This window comes from Dryobates pubescens, chromosome 8, assembly GCF_014839835.1.
Source record: "Dryobates pubescens isolate bDryPub1 chromosome 8, bDryPub1.pri, whole genome shotgun sequence".
Taxonomy (NCBI): domain Eukaryota; kingdom Metazoa; phylum Chordata; class Aves; order Piciformes; family Picidae; genus Dryobates; species Dryobates pubescens.
Window position 1 is genome coordinate 43,623,232 of NC_071619.1, and position 27,320 is coordinate 43,650,551.

The 27,320-nt window shown below is 45.8% G+C and overlaps 1 protein-coding gene across 1 annotated transcript in view; it reads left to right on the forward strand.

Annotated features, from left to right (window-relative positions):
• Positions 1-27,320, forward strand: part of TEAD4 (TEA domain transcription factor 4) — a 67,221-nt gene that overhangs the window by 8,454 nt on the left and 31,447 nt on the right. The window contains exons 3-4 of the mRNA XM_054163919.1: positions 8,100-8,152; positions 14,764-15,018. Coding sequence (XP_054019894.1) covers positions 8,100-8,152; positions 14,764-15,018 — 308 coding nt within the window. The remainder of the gene's footprint in view (positions 1-8,099; positions 8,153-14,763; positions 15,019-27,320) is intronic.

Consider the following 27,320-nt stretch of genomic DNA (forward strand, 5'->3'; position numbering starts at 1 on the left):
CTGGAGGTGGGGAGATTCAGGCTGGAGGTGAGGAGGAAGTTCTTCCCCATGAGAGTGGTGAAGCCCTGGAATGGGTTGTCCAGGGAGGTGGTTGGGGCCCTGTCCCTGGAGGTGTTTAAGGCCAGGCTGGCTGAGGCTGTGGCCAGGCTGATCTAGTGTGGGGTGTCCCTGCCCATGGCAGGGGGGTTGGAACTAGATGATCCTTGTGGTCCCTTCCAACCCTGACTGATACTATGATACTACTATGATAGAAAAACAAATCTGGTGGACTTCCCTCAGTGTCAGCCCTCAAGAAGTGTTCATCTTAGTGAGCAGTGTGTTTTAGGTGTAGCATGTGCTCCAAAACTGCTCCGGGGTGGTTGCTGAAGCCCCTGAGGAAGCGCAGCGTGGCTGCTGTTCACATGTGGGGCTTGGTGTGCTGCAGACGTTCCGTGGTTGGTCTTTACTTACACACTGATTTATCAGAAGTACCAAACGTCTGTAAGCTCCTATCTAACTGCTGCTAAAGACTGGGTGAGTGAATCAAGATCCCATTTTAAATACCTCTATGGTGGTTTGCTTCTCTCTTGAGGCTTTAGTGAAGGGCTTAGCCCAGGCCGGGTCATGCCTGTGCAGGGACCACCCGCAAGCTCCGCAGAGGCAGAAATATGGCTGCATTTGTGGCTTGTGTGGTCAGTGCTTCTGCCTGTTCTCTTGTGAGTCTCTTAGCCCAACTTCAGCTGTTTCTTTTCCATGGAGACTGGCTGTATTTCCTGAGTGAAACACTTTTACTGCTTTGGAAGACATTTGCAAACCTCTGTCTCCTGTCCGATTTGATGTGAATTTTCTGCCACTAGTGTCATGGTTATGAGGTTTTGGGGGACATCTACCAGAAGTTCTAGATGGTAGGCTGAGAGATGTCATCAGCAGGAGGCAGGATTAGGAAATAAGAATTCAATTTGGATGTCTTAAACTGGGCATTATGAGTCTCAATTTTGTGTTACTGGTCAGGAAATATACAAAATGTGCCCTGTTTCCAGACAGTGTTAAACGTGTCCCCCTCTGAGGTTACAGCACTTGCAATCACAAAAGGCTTGCGAAGGCCACCCTTTCATGTCTTCAAACTCCTGTCTGAATGTTGGCCCCCGTCTGATTTTGGCAGTGGGTAGTTCACTTTGGTCTTTGTGCTGTAGTTTTTTCCATAGGTAAATTCTGAGATTTCCAGGACAAGTGACTGACTGGGTTCAGGAGCAAGGCTTTTTTGGGTTGCTGTTAAAGGTTTCCCTGTACTTTAATAATCATGTGAAAAATGTTCTTTGGGGAAATGCTAAATGTGATTTGTTTCTGTCTCTAGCTTGGTCTGGTAAGACTCAAGTCACTTTAATCAGTCAATGTCCACACACTTGCCTATACTTAAAGGGACAGTTGTGATTTGAACATATCAGCTAACACTGGTTATTCTGCATTAGAAAAGGGACATAATAATAGACCTTCCCTCTTGGCTCATTGCTTTCTGAGCAGCTCTGTGCATGCTGGGAGAATGACTCCTGGTGACCGTTGCTGCCAGCATGAAGCTGGCGAACTGTTTCCACCCCACCACAGACTTCATCTGTTTGGGGAGCTGTGAAACATGTGCCACATGTCTTGGAAAGGCAGGGAGAGTAGGAGCTCTGGGAACAGGTCCCACATGGGAGATAACAGTGACTCCCCAGGAATTTCACTGTTCTTTTGAGGGCAGGGGCCAGCCCAGTGTGTGGTTCAGACCGAGGGCAACCTGGCAGTGTCAATCTTTGCTGCCCTTGCTGTCTCATTTTCTTTCCCAGTCGAGTAGATCGTGCTAGTGGCCTTGTGATGTAGCCTGTATGGGGGAGTTATGTATGAGTTGCCTGTGGCTCAAGATCAATCCCCAAGTTGGCCAACCCTGGGCTCGTGGGAGCAGAAGCAGTATTTGGGTTCTGTTATTGGGCTATATAGTTTGTTTCTTTCCTCCTGTGAGAAATGAGCTCACTGCTGAATTTTAAATGCAAACAGCTTGCTATCAAATAGAGGCAAACAGCGCAGAGCAGATTCGCTAGAGGTGCCATAACCACAGGAGCTGAGCTTCTGTAGACATCACACTTACACATGCTCATGAGTCTCTCCACAAATCCCTTTACATTTCCCAAGCACACTCCCACCCCCCACTCTTGACCTCGTCGCTCCTGGCCAGTCTCCCGACACCTCAGTGCCTCACCCCCCCTCCATTTCTCTCCCAACACATCCTACACAACACAGACTACAACCAGCCAAGCGGCTTAAGGATCGAACCCCACAGTCCCCAGCAGTGCCTGGCACCCACCGGCACCCACCTTCCCCTTGTGAAAGCCAAATAGAACAATTTCTCACACTCCCTCCTCTTCTTTCTACTACATTTGGCTTGAGCCATAATAACCTAAGAAATTCTCCCAAGAAGATCCCTTTTAGTTGTTCCCCAACCCCAAGTTCAAAGGTGGGGGGAAGCAGTTGCATAACCTGGCAACAATTCTATACCAAGCAAAAAGGCTCTAATTTCAACTTCTGCTAAAAGGAGTGGGATAACAACTGATGTTCCTTGCCTGAGAATATTTCCTCCCTTACTTTATGTACCATATGCAGTGAGTGGCTATGGTATACCAAGGCCTGGGTGACAACTTTCTCCCTCCAGTTGGCTTGTAGGAGTCTGGTTTGACTTGCAGCTCCACTCACACAGCCTATGGGGTTGCTGTCCAACAGCCATGTTTCTAGATCATGGCAATTACAAAGGTCTGCCAATATTATGATTATGTCCCCTTCCCTTCCCTTGTCCAGGGAGGCTTTACCAATTTTCCTCCCTGACTTCTTTCTAGTTTATGTTTTCAGGCAAGGACCATTACCACTCCTATTTGATACCGGAACTCGTCTCATGGCCTCCATTTGGGGTACCACAGTCCAGTTGGTGGGTGGATCTACGGGTCCTTTGTGTCCATCGTTTCTCAGCTGTCTGTACCGCAGTCTCCATGGTAAACAAGACCTGAACTGGACCTCTTGGGCTGACCAAGGAGAGGGTAATCTCCTTTCTCAGTTGTTTCCATTCTTAGCCCATCAGTTACTGCGTACCCTGATACGCGTTTCCCGTTTACGCTCTGTGAGGACCCATCCACAAAATATTTCTCCCCTCCTGGTAATTCCTATTCAAATCAATCTTGCCTTGTTTTTGTAGCTGTGTGGTGGGTTGGAAGGCTGATCCTTCCTTGCCTCCCACCAGGGCAAAAAACCTGCGACTCAGACACAACGGGTTGCAGAAGTGGTGGGAAGTTTGAATGGAAAAGCAGTGAGCGTTTTACAGAGACCCACAACCACAGTGACAAAAGAGATCCCAAAGCACACCCAGAAGCCTCCCAGCACTTCCCTTCTCCCCACCTGAGGGGACACCCAAAACTCCCAGGGCTCTTTCTTCTCCCCACCCCCCCTCCCCGTTAGGCTAATCTCAGCTGGCCAGATCTGAGACTGCCCTTCCCCCTTCTCCAGGCATTAGGCCTGGCCAGGCCTCGAGATGGCTTCCCCCTCCAATACCAGACAGGGAGCATGTCCCAGCGTAGCGGTGAGGGAAGAAAGAGGAAGTGTAGGATTGTGCAGGTAGATTTATAGGGAGCAGGACATTATGGGATGAAATACACAGCTTCCTGTGTCCACCCACTGGGCTGGACCCTCGGGGATGTGTCTTACGTGGCCGCAGCAGGAGGCACCCAGCCCAAACTGCTACAAACTGCAGCTGGAACCTGAGCAGGTTTATTTACAGCCAGAGGCTTGCTGTCTTCACTGGTAGCCTTCCATGGTGCAGCAGGTTCCAGAAAATGAAAGGCCTGCTCTGCACGTGTGGAGAGGACAGTGCCTTGCCCCAGATGTTCTGCAGTGATTAATCCCCACTAAAGCCCTGGGCGGGCACCTGTGGCTCTGCAAGCGGCAGCGGAGCATCCACACACACGCCTGGCACGCCCAACAGCTCAGCCAGCTACAGGGAAAGAAATTGTAATGCCACTGTGAGAGCCAAGACAGCACAGCATGGGCTGCAGCACAGTGCTTTGCTGATCAGCTGCTCAGGCCTCTCTGCTAACCTGCTCACTGAGCTGCTGGCTCTTCACTTCTTTTCTCCCTTTTTACTGTACAGACAGGTCAGGTGTGAGTTTCCTCTGTGGAGACATCTGCTCAACACCTCACAGAACCCCAGAGTCAGGAGCAAGTCTTCACTCCTGAGACACAATCAGAGGCAGTGCAGGGGAGGCAGTGTACAGGTGGCTGCAGCAAGCCACAGCACTGAGGCATCTGGAGCGCCAGCACAGCAGGAGCTCTTTGCAAGCCATTATAAAAACTTCTTGGCCTTTATTTTTAAGGTGAAGTCATCCACCATTAAGTATGCTACTGGCTTACGTGACCCTCCCCATTCTTGAGTCAGCACTCCATAAGCCACCCCTCCCTCCACATCCACATGGGATCCAGTCAGGCTGTCCGTGCTGGTACACTGGTTGGCACAGGGAGAACTGCAGGATATGTATCACAAAGCTCATCAAGGCTTTTGATAAACATCCTGAAGTCTGTCACTGTTGGTGTACTGCTGACTGCTCCCACACTCAGGGAAGGGAGGCTCAAGCCTGGAGCAATAGTCAAAGCCTCTTAGTTGTTTCAAATTTCTCCTCGTCTTCCTCTGTCCAAATGAAGTCATATAAAAACTTGCCTGACTATATCACTCAACCCATAGTCTACAATATCCTAACAATCCTCTGACTTGTCTCTTTGTTTTGGGGGCTTGAAGAGATACAATCCCTTTTACTCTTTTGGGATCTATCTTCCTAGAGTCCTTCTAACATCAATTACCCCTTCTCCTGAGATTAATAATGTCCTAAATATTTAACCTCAGGTTCCACAAATTGTAATAATAATTTTTCTAAGTTTTGGATCTTCCCATTCAAAGGCAAAGATGTCTCTACTGTTTTCAGCTAATAGGCAGGCCCAAAAGGCATCCTTAAGATCTATTACCATTTGTGACTTGGGGCTTTGTGACTCAACGATGTGTAAACCGAGTCACTGTTGTCTTATTCACCTCCTGCAGGTCCTGCACCAACCTGTAAGTTCCATCCTCTTAAGGAGGTGGTCTATAACTGGCTTTAATCCCTCCCTCCTTTCTTTAGGTATGGGATGCTGCTGTACTCGGATCCACACACCCTTTAGGAGCCTTGGTCCTTAACTACTGGGACTTTAAACCCTTCCCCTTTTGCCCCTAGAACTTTTAATTTTACCAAGGCCCCCTGTTGGCATTTTAAAAGACCCCCTGATGGTAAAAAACCCACAACCTTGGGTTTGTTATGAAGTGGCTTCTCTCTCTCTCCCTTCTGTGCTTGCTTGGCACATGAATACATGCAAAGCTTAACAGAATGGTCCAGGAAAGGGGAGGGAGAAACAAACAAAAAAAACACCCAAAAACCCCAGGCTGTTGAAAGGTTGCAGGTCAGTCACTAGGTAATGCCTGCAAGCCCATGCACAGGCAGTGCAGAACTCAGCTTCCAGAATCACTCCTCTGCTTCTTCCTTAAACAAGCTAAATAGTACATCTTCCTCAAAAACCTTAAGATCTCTCTTCCTCCTTGGGCAATCTCGTTTAAAATGCCCAACTTACCCACTAAAGTAACATTTAGTACCCTTACTTCCAGCTTGAGCATTCCCTTGGTCCTGGTGAGGCTTAGGGGTTTTAATTTTGGCCTTTGGTTTTCCTTTTTCCTCATCTCCACACACATCAAATGCCTTGTTTGTATTTTGCCCTCTGGGTGCTGCTTAATCAGGGTGCAACATTCATTCATGTTTTGCCTGCCCCTATTATCATTATGGTTCCAATTAGGAGGTACTAGGGGCATCTTTTGGCCACCCTGCTGATTGTCCCTTTCCCAAGTCCTCATTCCTGCTGTCCTAATAAATTGGTCTCATTTTCTCTCTCGTCCCTTCCTCCATACAATAATTTATTGCCTTATTCCTATCCCGTGTATTAGGATTATCCCTCCAAGATGCTAACTGTAACCCCAGAGGACTGTCCAGGGGTATGTCCCTGGGTACCCTGTCACTCCTGTTTCTCCCAGGGCAGGTCTGTCTGCCCAACCCCTGCCCCATTTCCTGAGGTCCCCTCTTTCCGTCACCAGCTGCTTCGTCCCTTCCCCGGCCGAGTCCCTCGCGGGCTATTGGAGCCGCGGCTAGCAGGACCCCGCACTCGCGCCGTGACTCCGGGCCGTCCAGTCCCCCTCAGGCACACGTTCAGCGACCTCAGTTCCCGCCCAGCTGGACAGTGCTCACAGTCCTGTTCTTATCTGGATCCTCGTGCGCTACAACCGCAGGCAGCCGTGAGCTCCGTGCCTTGCCTTTAGCTTGTAATAGTCGCTGAATCCTTCACAGTGTTCCAAGAGACTCGCAGGCTCCTCCTGGAAGGAGCCCCCCCGGTCCGAAGGGTCCCCGAAGCCGTAGAAGAGAGGGTAATGACGTACGGGTCACCAAAGCGTGAGAAACCAACTCGCTGCTGAATCTCAGATACAAACAGTGTATTATCAAACGAAGGCAAACTGCGCTGGGCACAGAGCAGGTTCACTAGAGGTGCCATAACCACCTGAGCTGAGCTTCTATAGACATCAAACTTACACTCATGAGTCTCTCCACAAATCCCTTTACGTTTCCCAAGCACGCTCCCACCCCCCACTCCCAGTCCTGCCTGTTGCTGGCTGTGGTCTCAGGGCTGGGTTAATGATTGCACTCCTGATGTCATTGCTCCTGGCCAGTCTCTGACACCTCGACACCTCACCCCCCCTCCATTTCTCTCCCAATACATCCTATACAACACAGACTACAACCAACCAATCAGCTTAAGGATTGAACCCTGTGGTCCCCAGCAGTGCCCAGCACCCACGGGCACCTGCTGGCACCCACCAGCACCCACCTTCCCCTTGTGAAAGCCAAACAGAATGATTTCTCACACTCCTTAGGGCAGCAAGGCTCTCTGTTGGGTTTTCTCGATCACCATGGGATGATGTGCAAGGCCACACATCCTTATCACATGCCCTCTGACGGCACTATCCAGGGCTGCATTGATAGTAGTTCTCCTCTCTCCTTATTTTGATGTACATCACTGTGCTGGACACTCCCTCCTCTCTCTGTTTCAGCAAGAGCTCAGCTACTGCAATAATTGGAGGCTGCTGTTTTACTGCACTCTGAAGTCGGGTGTGTGTGAACAGCAGCTGCTGCAGGTAGTTTGAGCATAGCAAGCAAACCAAGCTGGGTTTTGTGCTAAGGAGTATGGTAGGCATTCAGTGAGAGCCCAAGTTTATGTTGGATATGATCTGAGGCTGGTAGTGGTTGTTCTTTTGTAAACCAGTCTGCTTTCATGGTGAGATGGAGAAATAAATCTCACAGCCTGTAGATGTAATCATTATATGACCTTACCCAGTACACAGTGGGGAAATCTGACATCTTCTTTCTTCCTTGCCTAGCACTGCTGCTGCCTTCACCTACGGCAAGTAACACCTTAACTGATCTTATGCAGTGGCATTACTCTGGTGTCCTGGGTGGATAGGGATTCTCACAGGGAATAGCCAGCATTGCTTAGGGATTGCAGGGGGCTCAGAGCAAAAGGTGAGATCGTAGCCAGGCTCAGCACATGGCTAAACTGTTAGGGACTGCTTAAGTGGAGCCTTCTCAAACGGCTTAGTACCTTCAGTAGTTCATAGGAGTGTCTCCACTCCCGGTGGGTTTTCTGCTGAAACTGAGTGGCTCTGGCTTCAGGCTGATTGAGTGACGAGTTCAGCTCCTGGTGAGCCTGAGCAGCTGATTGCTGGCTGCTGCTGCAGAAGTGCTGTACCCTCTGTTACCCCAGCACACTGCTACAGTTGCATCTTTGTTTTGCTCTGTAGAGATCCTGTAAACATGTTCATTAGTTCTGTCCTCTTTTGCCTGCAAGCTTCAACAGACCATAGTTACTGTTGATTGTTTCCCTGCCTTTTCACTTTCCAGTAAGCCGGTTTTTTTCTTGTAGTCTTTGAGTTACACCTGCTTGGAGCTACTCATCTGCTGATTGCATTCATTCTTCTCTTTCAGAGGAACTGCAATTATTGTCGTGTCCCACAGGATTTCCCAGCCTTCTTCCTCTGGTAAGTTTGAATGATCTCTTCCATCACAAGTTGCACAATAGATTTCTCGGTGTTCTGGGCTGTTGTGTTCCTAAATCCCAGTCTCCTTGCATGACTGCATTGTCTGAGCTCATGCATTGGTGTGTTCTGGATGGCAGTGACTGATTGGCTGTTACTGTTTTCCAGGTTTTCTTAGTGTTCTAAATTATCCAAAAGTTGCAGTTTGGGCAGTGGGACAGCTTTTCTGGCAGAACTCATTTGGGCTTTGAAATTCTCTGTTTGACTGCTGGTCAGATATGAAAATGTTGTGGTTCATGACGATGATATTAAGCAATAGCTGCCCCTGCAGCTTGCACTTCCACTAAATGCAACCAGGTATGAAGGGACTTGGTAGAATGTCTTGCAGTTGGTTCAGAAGTGAGAATGGAACCACGCTGCCAGGCTCCTCATGGCTGTGTTCAGCCTTCCTGCCTGAGAGGGCTGAGTAAATAGGGAGCTCTCTGGTTAGTGTAATCAGCTCCATACTGATTCCAGCAGGGGGAAGGGGGTGGCTGTGGAATGGGAGGAGTCTTTTGGACAGAGTGGCTCTAAGAAAACTGAACAACTGGAGACAGCTGGCAGCAATTTTTCAGATCCTGAGGAAAGTATGATTTTGTGTTGAGCAGTTGCCACAAATGTGTGAGGGAGCTGTTACCAACACAGTGACTGAGAGATTGGCATTCAAAAGCAGATGTGTCCAACCATGGAGTCTGTTAAAGATGTGCTCTCTGCCAATGAGACCTCATGAAGGGCTTTTGGCAGCTGCCTGGCTCTGCATGATCCCTGACTCTCAATGAGGTGCCATGTGTGCTGGGAAAGAGAGGTTGTGCTGAAATTACCACCTACAGAACAATCAAACCAAAGCTGCTGGAGCTGAAAGATTTTTGTGGGTTTTTCATGGTTTTGCTTTCCTCTGACCCAAAAAGAAAGAAGATTATGGACCAAGAGTGAATAACAAACACTATTTGGACAGAGGAAAACATTAGAAGGAAGCAGTGATAGTGTGTTGAGGAGGTGGAGGTGCTGTGAGGGGCTTGTGTCTTTAATCCTGTGAAGAATCTGTGACTGGACCTCACAAAGAAAGGTAGTTAATCTTCTCTCAGTAAAATATACAAGCAGGGTCAGAATAAGAACAACTGTAAGGTACAATACCAGAAATACAAGAGGCAGGAAGTGGAACTTAAGTTCAAACTGAGGGAGTCTGAAGAGAGCAAACACCAGGCCTGGGACCTCTGGCAAAACTTGCTGTTATGAGAATGGGGCAACATTCTGTGACTCCTCTGATCCTAAGAATTGTGCCTGGCAAGAGAATTCAGATGGTGAAGGAATTGTCTGAGCATGCCTGGAAAATGGGAGGTCTATTTAATGATTTCAGAATCAAGTTCCTTCCACATCAGAAGAAAGCTCTGTGATTATAAGCTTCCACAGATAGAACTTAAGCTCTGTGATTATAAGCTTCCACAGCTAGAACTTGGGGGGGTGGGGCAGGTCAGAAATTACAACTACTAAAATATTTAGTGATATTAGAACACTGAGTAATGCAAATTACCCTTCAAAGTTACCAAGCTGTATAGTTACTGTGGACTGAATGGGAAAACACAGAAAATGAAGGCTAGATACTAACTGAATTTGTATCTTGTTAGTTACTAATGAATATTATTCAAACCTCTCTTATCAATAACACTCTCAACATCAGCATCTTCCTGAAAAATGCTCTGGTTTTGACCAGATTGGGTTTTGCCATGGAAATTGATTCCAGGGAGAGGTTTTCAACTTGCCATACTAATAAAGCCATTTACCATAAGGTTTACCCCCTGACTTCTCTGCAGTTTTCTTTGCCTAGTTTAAAAAATGACCACATTTGTTCAGATCAACAGCACAGAAAGCAGAAGGCCTGAAGTGTTCAGCCAAAGAACAGACCCAAAGACCAGACAGCACCCAGCCAGGACTCGCTGTCTGTCTTACATGGCTTACTGTTGATTGCCTGTGAACGCAGTGTCACTCAGGATTGCACATGGAGCTTACTATTTACGCAGTCTCAAACTGTGCCAGGGAAGTTTAGGCTGGAGGTGAGGAGAAAGTTCTTCACAGAGAGAGGAATTGGCCATTGGAATACATAGAATACATAGAATAAACCAGGTTGGAAGAGACCTTCAAGATCATCGCGTCCAACCCATCAACCAACCCAACACCACCCAAACAACTAACCCATGGCACCAAACAACTAACCCATGGCACCAAACAACTAACCCACGGCACCAATGTGTGCCCCATGTGCTGCCCAAGGAGGTAGTGGAGTCAGCGGCCCTGGAGGTGTTCAAAAAGGGATTGGACGTGGCACTTGAAGCTATGGTTTAGTTAGACATGAGGTGTTGGGTGATAGGTTGGACTTGATGATCTTTGAGATCTCTTCCAACCTTACTGATTCTGTGGTTCTATGATTTAAGAAAACTTTGCAGGCCCTTTAAGATTTGTCATCCTACTGAAGTAGAGAGAGAAGAGTTACAAGGATTTTCACAGTCCCTTCAGTCTGTAGGAGTTCATTGGAGGCTGGCAGAAAGGAGGCCAGATTGTGTCAGTGTCTGGGTGATTACTGAGGCTTTGTCTGGAGGTGGACAAACATTCTTGGTTTTGTAGTGTTTTCTCATCATCCATCAGGAATGGCTTTAGTGCCAAGAAGGGAAAGCAGAACCAAGGTGTCAAAAAGTTGTGCTTGGCCGTGGCATCACATTTTGGTGCCTGATGACCCAGCTGTAGCATGGGATAGGACTTACAGTGGTGCTCTGGGCAGAAAAAGTATGAAGCATTTTAGAAAAAAGAGTATCTAATCACTTCTTCACTTGGTTTAGACCTGTGTGAGATCAGGCTCACAGATTCTATTTCTTGCTTTGTGGACTTCCCTGAGTACACAAGTGACCTGCTCAAGCTGGCATAACTTGTGCTTGGAGGAGTGAGCCTTGGGAGCTGACATTGAACAGAATGCAGCACGTCTCCTCATCCACTTGCTCTGGAGCTTGGATCAGAAAGAATCCAGAGATTCCTTTGCCACCAAAGGCACCTGGTGCAAACGCGAAGCCTTGTAAAACATGAAATGAACAGGCAAAAACTCCAAGGGGCTGGGGGTGTGGACATAGTTATACTTCAGATATATTTGCTTTGTTTCTATCATGAGTGTGTCATGCTGAAATTACCTGCTAGGTGTTCATCTATGTCTAGATGGATGTTAAGGAGATGAAAATAACTGGTTTCAGAGAAGGTGTTTCTTATGGTCATGATTGCCATGCGTACCCTAGGAGGTAACTTTGTCTACTTGTATACATTGCTAGAGGATTTGGCTTAATAACAGCTTGTAGCTTCCAGTGCCTGTGGCTTTGGGAGTCATACAGCTGAGCTGTATGAGTTACAGTGGGTGTGGAGCCTGCTGGCTCCTACAAGACTATGTTATGAAGACACTTGCTGTCACACCTTGTGCTTCATTCTGAACCCTTCAACTTCTCAGCCAGCCTGTGTTTGTGGGAATTTTAATGTGTATTGAATACAAAGGTCTTGACAGCCTACAAGGACTAGGGATGATACTCAAGGTGAGGCTGGGAAACCTGGTCTAGTTGAGGACATCCCTGCTGACTGCAGGGGGATTGGACTGGATGACCTTTGGAGGTCCCTTCCAGCCCAGACCATTCTATGATTCTTTGATTCTGTGACAGAGGAAACAGCTAAAAAGCAGCTGAAACAGAGAGCTTCTGCAGCTCTGTCAGAGTTCCCTTGTGGAAAGCTTACTCTACACTGCTTCCCCAGCAGGACAGTCTCTTCAATACTCATGTGATGTTTTTTACTGAGAATCTGCCAGTGAAAGGACAGATGTATAAATGGTAGATGCTTTGTGAGGAAAGAAACTGTTAGCATTCCTTTCAGAGTCTCTTAGCAGTCACACTGCCTGCTTTAGTGCCATTCATAGTGAGCTTGGGATGTCTGTCCCAGTGGTAAAAGCCAGCTGTGAGTCCCCCTCTTGCCTCACATTTTACTCTTTATTCCTTTGTTTGTTAAGAGCTCTGAAAACATATAACATGGGGCAGGCAGATTGAAATAATCTGATGTAGGGGCTGAAATGGATGGAAGGACAGTGAGTGCCAGGCCATTCCTGTGGTTTCTGTGTTCCAAACATCATCGTAGGAAGCAAGTTGTGTAATGAGTTTTCTAAATGTTTATATGAACCACTCAAAATGCTGCATCGTGGTGTAAGAAGTACACTTTGTCTAGAAATTGTTGTGGGGTTTCATGGAAATGCAGAGAAAGTGTCTGCTGCTGTCTAAAGTCACTAAGGAGCAGCAAAACCTTCTGACAGCCACTCCTATCAACTCTTTTTACAACTTCAGCTTTTGGAATCGCACAGAATCACAGACTGGTAGGGGTTGGAAAGGTCCTCTGAAGACTAGACTAGACTGGAATAGAATAGAATAGAATTAACCAGGTTGGAAGAGACCTTTGAGATCATCAAGTCCAACCTGTCACCCAACACTATCTAATCAACTAAACCATGGCACTGAGCACCCCTTCCAGTCTCTTCCTAAACAGGTCACTGAGTCCAACCTCCCTGCCAGAGCTAGGATCTCCTAGAGTGAGTCACACAGGTACAGGTGTTTGGAATGCCTGCAGGGATGAAGATAATCATAGAATTGTTTGAGTTGCAATAGACTTCCAAAATCATTGAGTCCAACCATTGACCCTAAGACCCCCATGGCTATTAAACCATGTCCCCAAGGGCCATGTCCACACATGATGATAAAAGGCTTAAGAATGTCAGCTTTTATTACCAAAAAGCAAAAAAAGTCTTTATGATCTTGGAAATCCTAAGAGGTAAAAACCCAAACTGAGACTTAAAAAGGAGTGTATGATGTAATGTTTTAAATTTCTGGAGCCATGAGTCCTGGAATTTTGACCTGAAGTTGAATGAATGGACTTGCTTTTCCCTAACCACCAGCTAGGGCATAACTTTATGTAGACCATTTCTCCTCTGTGCTCCTTGACATTATCACCAGAATATTTCTGAAGCAGTCTGATTGATCACGTCAGTGCTGTCTCCTTACTCTCTTGTTCAATACAACTTTGATGATTCTGTTGCTCTTGCAAAAAAACCAACAGACAAAACCCACATACACAGAGAACAGTGCCTTACTCAGATTTTTTCCCCCCTCACCCAGCTCAGTGTGGTGATAGGCAGGGAAGTTTTGAACTCTCCCTTAATAGGATTCTCCGATGGTGGCTTGTGAGCTTCTTTGTCACTCAGATAAGGAAACCACTGAAGAGGTAAGTTAACAGCTTTGGGATGAAGGCAGGGGGATGATCTCTGTCTTTAGAAGCCATTTATCTTTTGTGTGGTTGACTGGAAGTGATCTGAAGATGCTTTCTGAATTTAGCCTGGAGAAGAGAAGGATCAGAGGTGACCTCATTGCCCTCTACAACTACCTGAAAGGTGGTTGTAGACAGGAGGGGGGTGGTCTCTTCTCCCAGGCAACCAGCACCAGAACAAGGGGACACAGTCTCAAGCTGTGCCAGGGGAGGTTTAGACTCGAGGTGAGGAGAAAGTTCTTCACCGAGCGAGTCGTTCGTCATTGGAATGTGCTGCCCAGGGAGGTGGTGGAGTCGCCGTCCCTGGAGGTGTTCAAGGGGAGATTGGACGTGGCACTTGGTGCCATGGTCTAGTTGTGAGGTCTGTTGGGACAGGTTGGACTTGATGATCCTTGGGGTCTCTTCCAACCTTAGTTACTGTGATACTGTGATACTGTGAATGAGTGTCCTAGCAGCTGTATTCAGTGACTTCAGCCTCTACTGTAGATTGTAGGTTTTGAGTGCTAGCAGCCACCTGATGAAGTTCAACGAGAAACCAATTTCTGCTTCTGCCCAATGGTGAATCTGATAGCCTAAGACTGGTAAAGGCTGGGGAGGCAGCAAGCAGGGAGGCACAGAGTACTCAAGGAACTGACCTGTGGTGGTTTGAAGATGAGCAGTAGAAACAGGCTAAGTGCCTTAAGATTTTTCACCTGCAGCCTAGTGGCTTTATCCTTCTACTCATGGTGATGTCAGCTTCTGCCAGGATATCGTGCTGAGATTTGAAAGATGGCTGGCTCCAGGGATTGCTTTTTAGAAACACAGCTGATATGGCAGTGTTAAAAAAAATGACACTGCCTAACAATTCTGATTCAGTGAAACAGTAGCTTAGAAAATTTCAAGCCCAGTGTTCAGTGATGACTAAATAATTCATCACTGTTGTAGTTTCTGTAGCCTTTCACTGAATGCCTGCTTCAGAAAGTTAAGTAACATTTATAACAGATGAAGACAGAAGGAGAAAGAAATTAGGCTACAGAGACACAGGCACGGAAAGAACTGGGAAGTGATAAAGAATTAATGAGCCAGGTTGTTTTATCAGATGGATTTGTAGTAAAGTTTTTAATCTTAAATATAAATCAAGCAGGTGGCTGAGTAAGCTTCAAGTAGAACCCTCCTCACTGAGGGTTTTCTTTTTGTCTTCATTATCTCCTCATTTTCCTAGACAGGAGGATTTCTAACTGACAGATGATATGTGTTTGTCATCACAGGTTCTGAGTCTGCTTCTCCACGTGTAACCTTGGAGTTTCTAGCTGGCACCATTACCTCCAACGAGTGGAGTTCTCCCACCTCCCCTGAGGGGAGCAACGACTCGGGGGGCAGCGAGGCCTTGGACAAACCCATTGACAATGATGCTGAGGGTGTGTGGAGTCCGGACATTGAGCAGAGCTTCCAGGAAGCGCTAGCCATCTACCCACCATGTGGACGGCGGAAGATTATCTTGTCAGATGAAGGCAAGATGTATGGTAAGGAGAAAGAAAGGGCACATCACAGCACTTCAGGGAGCCTGCCTTGTGCGGGCCACTTGACTTGTACCAAATGATGTCCTGAACTCTTCTCGCAGGGGTTCCCAGGGTTTTCACATTCACTTATCAGAAAGAATTACAAGGGTCCTTTTTAGGTGGAGTGTCAGTGTGGAACTGCAGTGTCACTGGTGCTCAAGGGCAGAAGTTCAGCCCCTGAAACCCTGAATGGTGAAAACACCTACAGTTTGTTGACTAGCTACACTTTTCAGCTATTAAGAAGGGCAGAAAAGAGGCCTCTCTGCTCCCTTTCTTTATTGCTTGCATTCCTATTGCCCTGGTATGAATGCTTTTCATGTATGGATTCTTCTCAACTAGGTAGTTAGATACCCAGCCCTGAATACAACTTGCAGCTGTAGCAGAAGTCCGGTTTTATGTGGTAGACATGATCTTGAATCGAATTATTCATCTACTCTACATTAAAAATGTCTCTGTTCTCTCTTTTGTCCACAAAAAAAGCTGACCTGGGCTGGGTTTTCTAGTTCAGTACTGGAAAAAGCCATTAGGTATTTCTGTGAAGCAAAGGTTGAGAGTGCACAATACTCGGTTGCAAGTTCCACCCGGTTAAAACTATTTCTCAGAGCACTAGCAAAGATCTTGCAGAAGGCAGCCCTCTTCTTGCCTAGTCGGTGCTTGCTCTTTTTGTTTTGTAAATGGAATCTGTGTGTCTCTGCAGACCCCCTTACAGCACCGCCCCGAAGATTCGTATGGAGCACTTCACAAGTCTTTCTGTAGGTTTCTGTCCACCCATCAAGCCATTGTTCCCTGAGCTAGGAAACAGATTGCTCTCACTATGCAGGCATAGGTGGGGTCTTGTTTACACAACCTTATCTGCAATGGATGGTTTCACTGGGTAGATAAAACATTGTGTCTGCGCAGAGCAATGCATCTTGAGTGAGGCTGATCACCCTGAGGGGATTCTTGCATAGGCATCAGTGCTGGGACAAACTAATTTGGACGTGTTCCCTGAATCGTTTCGCTGCACAGTTGCTTTTGCTGGTACTTAAGGAATGATGGGAGTGGGAAAGAGCAGTTGTTGAGGTGAGGCTAGGACTACTTCTTTCAGAAGCAATGCTTGCTTTAAAGGTTATTCAAAGGTTATTCAAATTAAAGTTTTAATTGAGAATCCACTCCATGGTTATGAAGCACAGATTAGTGATGTGCTCCTTGCTGCTGGAGGCAGCACTAGTTCTCAGGACAAGTGAAAAATTACAGTTGTGTGACAAGACTGTCTTCATTTACTAATCATTCTGCATGGCCAGTGAAATACTTCAGCTTCGGAGTGAAATGGATCAGAGAGTGAAATGGGCCAGAAAAAAAATAAGAGCGAAGTAGAATGTGCTACACAAACCTACACCACTTAGCTAGGGCCTAGCATTGGACTAATGTTTAGTGGAAAGCCTCTAGTTAACTGGACTTGTGAGCTGCAGAAGGTAAATAACCCGTTTGAAGAGTGAAAAGTTTAGTCTAGGCTCTGAGAGGAGAAGCAAACAGCTTTTCTGTAAGCCCTCCTCCCTGCTGCAAATGAGAGTGTCCCTGCTTGCCTTCAGTGCACCTGTTCCCGGCATGGATGGTTGGTTCAGTGTGCTCCTGACAGAACCTGAGGCACTGATTTATGCCCTCCTTCGCTTACTGGTCTCCAGGATCTGTGCCAAGGAAGCAGGGTCCAGTCTAGGTTCTACAGGAAGATATGGCCAGGCAAAGAAAATAAATATAGTTTGTGATTTAATCTTCACTGCTTATGAACTCACTCACAGAGCAGGGCAAGGTCTCTGTGGAACTGGCCTCGCTTCCCATGGACAGTTGTTTAGCTGTCCTATGACTGACTTGTACAGAGCTCGTTGAACCAAGGGACAGAGCAGAACAGAGGGTTCTGTATGCCCCTTTTCCCTGACAAAAGTGGAGCCATTTCACTCTGAGGAGTGCCTTGTGTGGTTCTGCTCTTTTGGGCATGGTTTTCCAGGTTGCAGTATCTTTTCCATGTGCAATTTAGATACTCCTCACCTGTTGTGAGTTGACCTGTTACCAGGTTAAGGTTAGTAGCTTTTAACCAGCAAACATGTTGAACAAGCTTCGTTGCACAAAGCTCATACGAAGGACTTACGCTGTTTGGTTTGGATACATTTCACATTGCATAGAAAGGTGTGCTTCAAACTACACACAGTAGAGAACATGGGCCAGAGGCACTTAGCTTGCTGTTTACAGCTCTTTAGAAGATGCTCTGCTGATTGCTTAGTGGATGTGATTCCTTCTTCATCCAGAAGTGAGACAAGCTCTTCTCTGTACATTGGCAAACTTGGGTCTTGATGCCCTCTTTAATTACCTTTTTCCCTCCTAGACATGGAGGCAGCACCCTGACTGTATAAGCTCATTTACCACAGCACTGCTCCTGGTTCAAGCCCTCACTGTCCTCTGCAGCAGTCTCTGCTTGCTGCCTGCTTAAGACACAAAAAGCTGTCTTGTCTGGGATGGTATGCTATAGGCGAACCAGTTAGAGAGCCAATGAGTCCAGGGCACCATTAACTTACTGGTCAGGCCTGCTGGAATGTTGTGGGGATACAGTATTACAGATATTTTTCTTACATTTTCCAACTGTGTGTTTCCATGGAAGAAATAACACCTGCAGTGTTTCGATCAAATAAGCAGTCATGGAAGTCACTATCTCCTAGTGTCTTCAGTACTGATCTAGTAAAAGGAGATGAAAAAAGCTTGATAACCTTTGTGTGATTTGCATGGAGATGCTATCAGAGCAGGTGTCCCAAGACTGCTGAGGACAGAGCAATAAAAAATAGTAATCAGCTTTGACAAAACTGCCGGGGCCTTGATTTACAAATGAGGAAGTAAGAGCTTGGAAGAAACTAACTACTGCCATAACTGCCCAGTGTCCCTTTCTGCTACACAAACATCTGGCTTGGAGCACCTTTTTATCTAAGAGCAACTGGGACTGGCAGCTCTCTGCTAGATGGCTGTGCTGTAGTACCCAGTAGTTTAGCAACTGGTTTATAAAACAGCTTGGCCTTTCTGTGCTGAAGGGGTAGGGCAGACAGCTGGGGGCTCTCATCTGTCTCCCAAGCTGGTGCCATCTGAGTCAAAGCCTTGAAACGGCTGATAGAAGATAGTTGTCCAAAGCTCAGAGGCTGGGCAATAAAAGTAGTTAACCATGTTTCTAGTAAAAACTTGGAGCAGGCAGCAAACTGTGACGACTTGAGCTGGCAACATGAATTAAGCTCTCATAAAAGGTCAGTCTGATGCTGAAAACTCCCATGTCGCAGGTGATCCCTGCCATACCCATTCTGAAGTAACTAGGTACATTTGCATGACATTGCCTTCATCTCAAAAGGAGATGTTATCAGTTAATGTTTTTCCCAACCTCAAAAAGTCACTAAAACTAAAAAGCAAACTTGAAGAAGCACAAAGCATGCACTGCCTATCCCAGTTCATAATCACTTCTTGAGGGGAGGAAGGAGTGTGGCAGCTAGTACAAGCATGAAAGCCTCCAAGGTGTCAGTCTTCAAGTATTTTCTTTATCTAGTGCAGCAATTCACCTGATGATGTTTCAGTCAAGGGAACTGGAACATGCTGAGAACATGCTAAGTTGACACTGAACTGTCTGGCCCAGGTAATTGCAAAATTTGGACTTCTCTGATAGCTCTCAAAGATAGTTCTGCAGTTTATGCCCTCCATTGGTATGAAATGGCCTCCTGTTGCACCAGGAGAGGTGTAGGTTGGATATTAGAAGAAACTTCTTTACTGAAAGGGTTCTCAACCATTAGAACAGGCTCCCCAGGGAGGTGGTTGAATCCCCATCCCTGGAGGTGTTTAAAAGATGCAGAGACGTGCTGAAGGATGTGGTTTAGCACCAGACTTGCTAGAACTGGAGAGTGGCTGGACTCAAGGACCTTAAAGGTGTTTTCTAACCAAAACAGTTCTGTGACTGTTGTGACTTAGTGACCTGTAGAGTAGGCCTTCATCTCATAATTTTGTTTAAGAAATGGAATCTCCCATTTAAGCAATAGAAGACAGACATAACTTAATACTTGTGGCTCATGGGGCGGGATGCAGACTCTTCCCTTCTGTTTTCCCGGCGGTAGGTGTTATGTTTTTGGAGTCACTCAATAACAAATCTTTGTTTCACTGAGTCAGCCTTCAGCTTTGCTTTTGTGTGGTTCTAGCTATTTGTTGCAGACTAGATGAAGCTAGAGTGCTGGAGATATTTACAGCAGACTGAACTTCTGCTGGAGTTTGTCAGATTTTTCTTTCTGTCTCCTCTTAAGGCTGAGTTTAGGATTCTTCCTGTTACAATCTGTGTCAGTTTAACTGCTGTTTTTTCCATGCAAAGGGAAAGAGACATCCTTCCAGGAGTTACCAGCATTTGCTAAATATTGAGGCATTTCCCACTTTTGAAATGCCAACCAACCAGGGAACTGGTTGCCATTGCAACTAAGAGTTAGTAGTGCTGTGGCATCTTTCTTTGACGTGCTTGGGGCTGCACAGAGATTAGAATAGATTAGACTAGACTAGACTAGACTAGACTAGACTAGACTAGACTAGAATAGAATAGAATAGAATAGAATAGAATAGACCAGCGTGGAAGAGACCTTCAAGATCATCACGTCCAACCTATCATCCAACACCACCTAATCAACTAAACCATGGCACCAAGCACCCCATCAAGTCTCCTCCTGAACACCTCCAGTGATGGTGACTCTACCACCTCCCTGGGCAGCCCATTCCAATGGGCAGTCACTCTCTCTGTGCAGAACTTCCTCCTAACCTCCAGGCTGATTAGCTGCGTTGTCACGTGTTAGGTTTATTGTGTCTGCTTTTGAGGGGGCCTCTGTTCTGCTGTTCCAACAAATGGCACATACTTTTTCCTGTCCCTTTTGACTTTTTTAGCAGCTTTGTAGTCCCATTCTTCTCTGTCAGGCTTAAAATGGAGGGTGTTACGTAGGATTATGTTTTTCTCATGATACATGTGTGCAGCCACAGAGCTTTCATTGTGCTTAAGTAATTCTGAGCCTTAGGATAGGGCTTTTGGTAGCTGAATATTGTAGCCACACAATTAGTAATGGTGTACTGGAGTGCAGTTCTTGAGTGCAGTTCCCTGTTATTTCCTGAGCTGTCTGTAAGCAATTTTTGTTTAACTTAGGTGTTTTGCCTGTAAGATGTTGCTGTTGCAACATTTTCCTCCACTTCTTCCACTCTTACCCATGGTACAAATAATTCTCAAGTGCTCTGGAAACAGCTCTGGAGTCCTGATGTGATAGCTTTAGCTCAGGTATGAGACAGCAAGAAGTCTGGTCTTGAGAGGATGGCTGGTACCTCACAGCTGACGATAGCAGTGCATCACAGTTTCTAAGAATGCTGTCAGAGAAATGTGTATTACTATTACAGCTCAGACCTCTTTTGCTGTGTTTTCAAAGTATGATCAAAATACTGGAGTGGCTTCAGTGGTCTTTTTATTACATACCCAGTGCTGCTTCATTAGCAGCGTTGCATTAGCCTTTTAGCTCTTCCTCTGACTTCTGAATTTCAAACATTTAGTAATTATCAAAGATGGAGTTGATCTGTAGTCACATATGGTTAACTTCTCCTAATTTTGTTGTACTTGTAAGTAACACAGTTCAGTTGAGTTCTACTTCAGTAAGCCAGACTTGTGCTTTATAGCTGTGTCCACTCGTCTGCCTTGTACTTGAGAGACTGTTCCCCTTTTGTCAGCCCTTCCCTTGTTGTCGTGCCTCTGCTGTGCTCCTGGATAACCTTAACACCTTTCCAGTTGTTTTGTGACAAATGTAGCTGAAAAGCCTTAGTGGTGCTGTATTGGGGTTTTTTAACATTTTTTCATATACTGTTCTTTCACAATTGGATCCAAACATTTACAGTTGCTAATCTCTTAACTATACAAACATGTTTATATTTAACATTTCAGATTAGATTCAAAACCTGGAATCAAAAGCAAGACATGGAAAAAGAAATTTAATAGTCTCTGCTGCCTTGGGTTTCTTTTTGCTTCAAAGCAAGTCCATGTAAAACTTTTTGGACAGATTTTTGTGAAGGCATTACCAGAAAGATCTCAAAACCACAGAGCGAGTTCTGAGAAGAGCAACAAGCATACCAGACTTAACATTGAGCTCTAGAAGTTGAACAGACTGATTTAGGAGGAAAGATTAAAGTAGCTATATATACATTGCCTGGCTAAGTGATGACTGAAAGGTGGAGGGTGGGGGGACACATAATAACAGTCTAAAAATATTTGAAGGGTGTTAACATCTAGGAAGGAGAGGGATTTTATGTGGAACATGTGAGCATGACTAGGATTAATGAGAGAGAAAGAAGGAATATAGGATGGATATCAGCAGAAGCTTCATGACAGCATGGTACTCGGTGCTGAGGGACCTCTTGTAGTGCTAGAATGAAAGTGCTGGTGTTGAGGCTTTAAAAATTATATCAGACAAAGCAGTTAAGGCATGTATTTGTAAAACTAGTTCCAAGGAATGGCACAGGTGTGTGTCTGTATGGCTGTTCTGTGTAGGTGAGAGGTGGAATCTAGATTAGATGTGCTGTAATTTTACCCAGGAAACAGAAAGTTGGCACTAGGTAGTGATCAAATCTGGCTTTCCATTGTAAATACTTGCAGGTTTCGTCAAAAGTGTTAGCATTGTGATTTATACTGCCTGTGCTTTTGTGACACGAATCACTGGCAGATTGATGGGCACAGAGAGCCTTCCTCAGGTCTGAAACTGAAAGAGCAATGAGATAACCAAGTAGGAGTGTCTTCTTAGAATTTGTCTGCTGTTGATTATTCAGATGTGGGGTAGAGAAGGGGGGTAGCATTTCTCAGGCAAGGAGGTGCACATGCGTGGAGGGAGCCGGCAGTCTCAATGCATAGATTGCGTGGGGACCTGCTGTAGGAAAAGTGGAGCTTTCTTATGTCTGTAGGGCAGGTCACCAAAACCTTCAATATGAGCTCACTTGAGAAGCTTCAGTCAGGGGCATGCCTTATTCCTGGAGGGCATGTATGAAGTATAATTTTAAAAAGTGGATGAGAGGAACTTGATCAGAAAAGGAAAATGTTACAGCTAGAGCAGGAGGCACTGTTCTCATGCATGTGGGATCCAGATAACGAGCACAGGAGAGCTAGGACTTGTCTATTGCTTTAAACAGTTGCTTACTAGCTAATCCATAACAAGCCTTGTATTGTCTGTGTGTGCTGAAGATCTGGGCAGCAAAGCTGGGAAGGCTGTGTATGTTTTGTGCCCAGACAGATGGTCTGGGCACAAAAGTCTGTTGGTCACTGGTGGAGCTGACTTAAACCTCTGGGGCCTGGGTACACCTGCTGCTGAGTGGTGCATAGCCAGCAGCTGTTCTTCATTACTGTCACCTTGAACTTGTGACCCATCTTCTGGGTACTCCTTCAGCTTCTCTGAGGCTTACTTGCATGCACCTATGCAGGCATGGTCTTGCTCAGTCTCTGGCTTCTTGAACAGGAAATTAACCGTTTTCAGTAAAACTTTTTCATGTAAAATGTCTTGAGAATGACTTCTCTATCCTCTCGAGTCTGATCGGTGCAGAATTTGCAAATCTCTCTTCAGGAGCTTAGATTGAAATCCATGGACTTGAGTTCTGGGAGTGTAACCAATGCTTGATGAGATAGGCAAATAGTGGGGCAAATAGCTTGGAGTATAAGCCCTGTGAGGAGAGGCTGAGGGAGCTAGGGTTGCTTAGCCTGGAGAAGAGGAGACTCAGGGGTGACCTTATTGCTCTCTACAACTCCCTGAAGGGAGGTTGTAGTGAGGCGGAGGTTGGTCTCTTCTCCCAGGCAACCAGTACCAGAACAAGAGGACACAGTCTCAGGCTGCGTCAGGGGAGGTTTAGGCTGGAGGTTAGGAGGAAGTTTTACACAGAGAGAGTGATTGCCCACTGGAATGGGCTGCCTGAGGAGGTGGTGGGGTCGCCGTCACTGGGGGTGTTCAGGGCGAGGCTTGAGAGGATGCTTGGTGTCATGGTTTAGTTGATCAGGTGGTGTTGGATGATAGGTTGGACATGATGGTCTCAAAGGTCTCTTCCAGCCTGGTTTGTTCTATTCTGTTCTGTTCTATAGGAATGACCTGAATTGTAGACTGCAAGTGCTGTAGCCATAAGCATGACAATATTACAGGGAAATGCATGTCTGTGTGTGGCCTTCAGCACAACGTTGCCTTCAACCTTAAATGGGGATTATGAGCATTCCTGCATTCCATCATCATCTTTAGTTGCAGAGTCATAGAAAATGGTGCTGGGAAGGACCTTCAAATGTGATCTCATCTCTTCCTGTGCTCGAAGGCAAAGCCAGTACTTAAACTGTTCTTGTCTAGTCTGGTCCTTTGTGGTTAAGAATGGAGGAAGGTGATTTGGCAATTCTAAATACAGCAGCTTTCATCTGCAAGGGAGCTGAAGCACACAGAGTTTTTTACAAATTTCCTTATGTATCCATATGCTTTTTTAGGTATCTCAGCAGCAGCCTGAGTAGTTTATTCATCTTCATGTCCCTGCTCTCCTGACACTGCCTGAATTTTGCTTGCTCAGCTATCAGACTCGTGGTGTAAACTCAGTTGGTGGTTAAAAGTGGTGGTTAAAAAATATGGAGCACAATTACTCATGGTAGGAGAAAAGGAAAGGGAGGTGTGGGGCAGAGTAGCACAAGTTAATGCTAGGAAATTTTACAAGCTTAGCAGAACCCAGCTATTATCTAGACCAGTTCTGGTTATGAAGCTGCATTTCTGCTAGGATTTGCTGTCTGTTCCCTGTTCACCTTTTACAGAACAACATCTATAATAACTATTTGTCTTAGTGCTAGCATGGTGTCAAACTTCTGTGTTGAGACCAAGAGTATATTTCCTTCAGAAACAGTGAGGTGACCTAGCAGTTCACTGCAGGAGAAAAGATGGAGTCACCACTCTTGTTTGCCTGACCCCCTGCTCTGCTCCTGGGTTTGTGCTCTCGCTCTTTGGGACGACTTCAGTTTCCAGCAGACTCTTTGCTGATGCATTTTGGCTTGCTAAACTGGTAACAAACTACTCTGCCAAAACAGAGAGATCAGTGAGCTCAAGGGGCCTGTGAACAATCTGGTGAGGAGTTAGGATAAAAAGGCAGTAATTTTTTTTAGCAGTGGCAACCCATTTGTTTAGGCTGAAGCTAAAGCTTGATGATATAAAATAATCATGGTCAGTGACTACAGTCTTATTTATGATGTCAGAAACTAAAGCTGGATGAAGTTGCAGCCATTCACTTATGTGAATTATTCACATCAGTGTCTGGTAATGAATAGTGTCATTCATATAATGTAAGAACAGTTCCTGGGTTTTTAGGCTTTTCTTGAAGCTGTTGTAGTTTTCAGTCAGTGGACCAGGAGCGGGTCCTTGTCAAGTGAAGTGGTCACAGCTCCAGACAGGATTAATCCAAACCAGGCCAGGTGCCTTGGGAGTTGCATAGTCCTTGTGCTGGTGACACAGCAAGTGGCTGCATGGATGTCTCAGAGCCCTTTTAGCTCTGATTTCTGTGAAACTTTGAGTACTTAGCTAGACTGTCATCTGGGCATGTGCCCAAGATAAGCACTTGGGCAAGGAATCTGCAAGAAACAGTGTACTTACTGGTGCCAGCAGAGGCAGCTGACTGTAAAATGGGGAGGAGAGGTGCTGAAGTTTTTCCTGCTCATTGAGGTGACATCGCTGAAGTGCCATTGAGAGTTGCTTCCCTGATAGCCAGTGGCTATTGGAAGTTACTGAAACAAGCAGGCAAGAGGCTTATTGACCTAAGGAAGAATTTAGCATATGTCCTGGACCTGGAACTGGAGGATGTTACAGTCAAACATCACTTTCAGTGCTACCTGCAGTGGTTTTGCTGAACCTGGGGCTTAGTAAGTATACTTCTGCATGTATAACATCATCATTCTCAGGTGTCCTAAGAGACTGAAAGCTGTTAGTTTGATGTGCCTTGCCATGTAGGATTGTAATTGGCTATTTAATGTGTTATACACTGCATGGCATATGAAAGACTGACGTTGCTGTATCCAGCTGCTTTGGTGTGATTGTGGGATTTCCCAGGCAAACGGAACATAAACCATTTCTGTGAGTCAGTCTTGCTCAGGGAAAAACCAGAACAAGTCCCAGCTCTTTTCCTGTTGCAGCCCTTAACACATATGTGGAGAGGTAGCTGTTGGATGGATTATCTTGCATTTCTGTGGCCTGAGGTGATAATGTGGGAAAACACAGCTGATGAGGGCATTCAATTTATGCACTGCAAAAAATGTATTAAAGGCTGAAGGGTGGTGAAGAGTTTCATAGCCTGGAGGTTCCCATTAGATTGGGGTGGAGGGATTGCTGCGTGCGTACATTGTTGTACCTTGGTAAAAGCTCATCTTTACAAGGAATAACTCAATGTGCCTTTGGGCAGTAATTAGAAGGCACTTTAGCTCTGTCTAGGCTTTAGATAAACTGATTCAAGCTCAGGAAGAGTCTTGCCCATTTTCTTACCTGCCTGTGTGTTTGTGTCTTGCGGAGCACAGTTCCAGGCTACAGTTTCTCTGATGTTAAAACCAGTTTAAGTTCTGTCCTGATTCTTTCTCCGTTCTCCCCGTTGTGCCAGTGCTGAGGTTTATGTGGCCACAATATGAACTAGTTCATCAGTCCAGTTAAAAATATGCTGACTGGGGAAACCAAAATGAACAAAAAAGTTCAAACAGGGGGAGAGGGAGCTTACTTCTGAATTTTGGTAATTAGAGTGATGTGTGTCAGTCCTTCTGACAGTGTCCTTGGTGCAGCTGCACACAGGATTTGATGGAATATTACAGGAGGAGGAGGAATGACCAGCAGAGAAGAGGGAAACCTCTGCAGATTGTTTTACTGATGAAAAAAATTCTTGCTGTAACTACACCTGTGATGACCGACTTTTATCTCCATTCCTTGTTTGGAACCAATAAGAAGCTTCCCCAAACCTTCAGGGTCTAGAATTGTTATGGCTTAGTCATGCACCTTGTTTGAAGTGTCTTAAACTGGCCATCAGGAAAGAGAAGTTTCTAAATGGGGATAGCACTTCTCTTTCTAGCTGTGAATTTAGGTTACAGAGTGGAAAAAGAGAGAGGAGTGAAGTCTAAGCTTCCCAGCAGAGGGCCTTTTACACAGAATTTAGACAAGTTTGTAACTGAGACAGCTGAGTGTTATGACTTGGATAGACTGATCACCTGGCTGCCATTTCCCCACTTGAGGTGTTTGGCTTGCACATTCTGCCCAGCAAATCAAACTTGAACAACTTTCTCATGTCTGGAGAGGAGGGAGCTCAGCATTTGCAGAGTCAAGTGACGAAGACAGGTGCGTCGGGAGAGCCGAGGAGGTGGCGGTGCTGATCGCTTTGATAGCGTGTTTTCAGGGATAGAATTGTTCTCTGACTTTCCAGAAGTACTGTCTCAGCTTTCTTTGAGTCTCCATCTCAAAATCCCTTTATTGTAGGGATTGCATGGACTTGGGGAATCTTCTTGTGGAAGGTTAGTACTGTGTAAATTCAAGCATGGAATAAATCATCAGAGTAAGGCAACTTTTCTTCTCAGAGCCGATCATAAAGTTCTCTGATCTGTGTAACTGTGCTACAGGAATTCCAGCCTGACTGTTGAGCACTGAAGTTCTGCACTGGTGGAGGGAGAGAGGTCCTCACAGTACAGGCCAGTGCAGTAAAATGCACTATGCTTTTTTTGGGTCTCTTTCATGAGAAGTGATCCCATAGTTCTTTCATTACCTCCTGAATAGTCCTCTGGATTCATTATGGAAGCTAGGAATAAAAGTATAGGATGTTCAAAAAGCCTCGAAAGAAGCTCGATCAGAGTCAGCTTTGTTGTTATTAATATGGTATTTAAAGAGCTGTCTTCAGCTCCTAACGAAAAATAAACACACTGCTCTTGAGATTGTCCACTGCTGGTTGGCTTTACTTCCCCACATGGATTTCCCACAGTTGCAGTCCAGATAAATGGCGGGGGGAAAAGACACCACACTGCATTACTTGCTCGGTGTGCTTAGCATGGAAGTACCAACAAAGGCTGAAGTGACCAGTAAGGAGCAAAAACCACAGTGTAGAGTTTAATGGTGGGGGAGTGAGGTGGAAGTTCCCAAGGAGAGGTTTAAAGATAGGGATGAATACGGAGACAGTTGTTGCAGCGTACTTACTGACTTTGGGGACAGCCCCAGCTCTGGCAGTGAAATTACTAGTAAAAGCAAGAG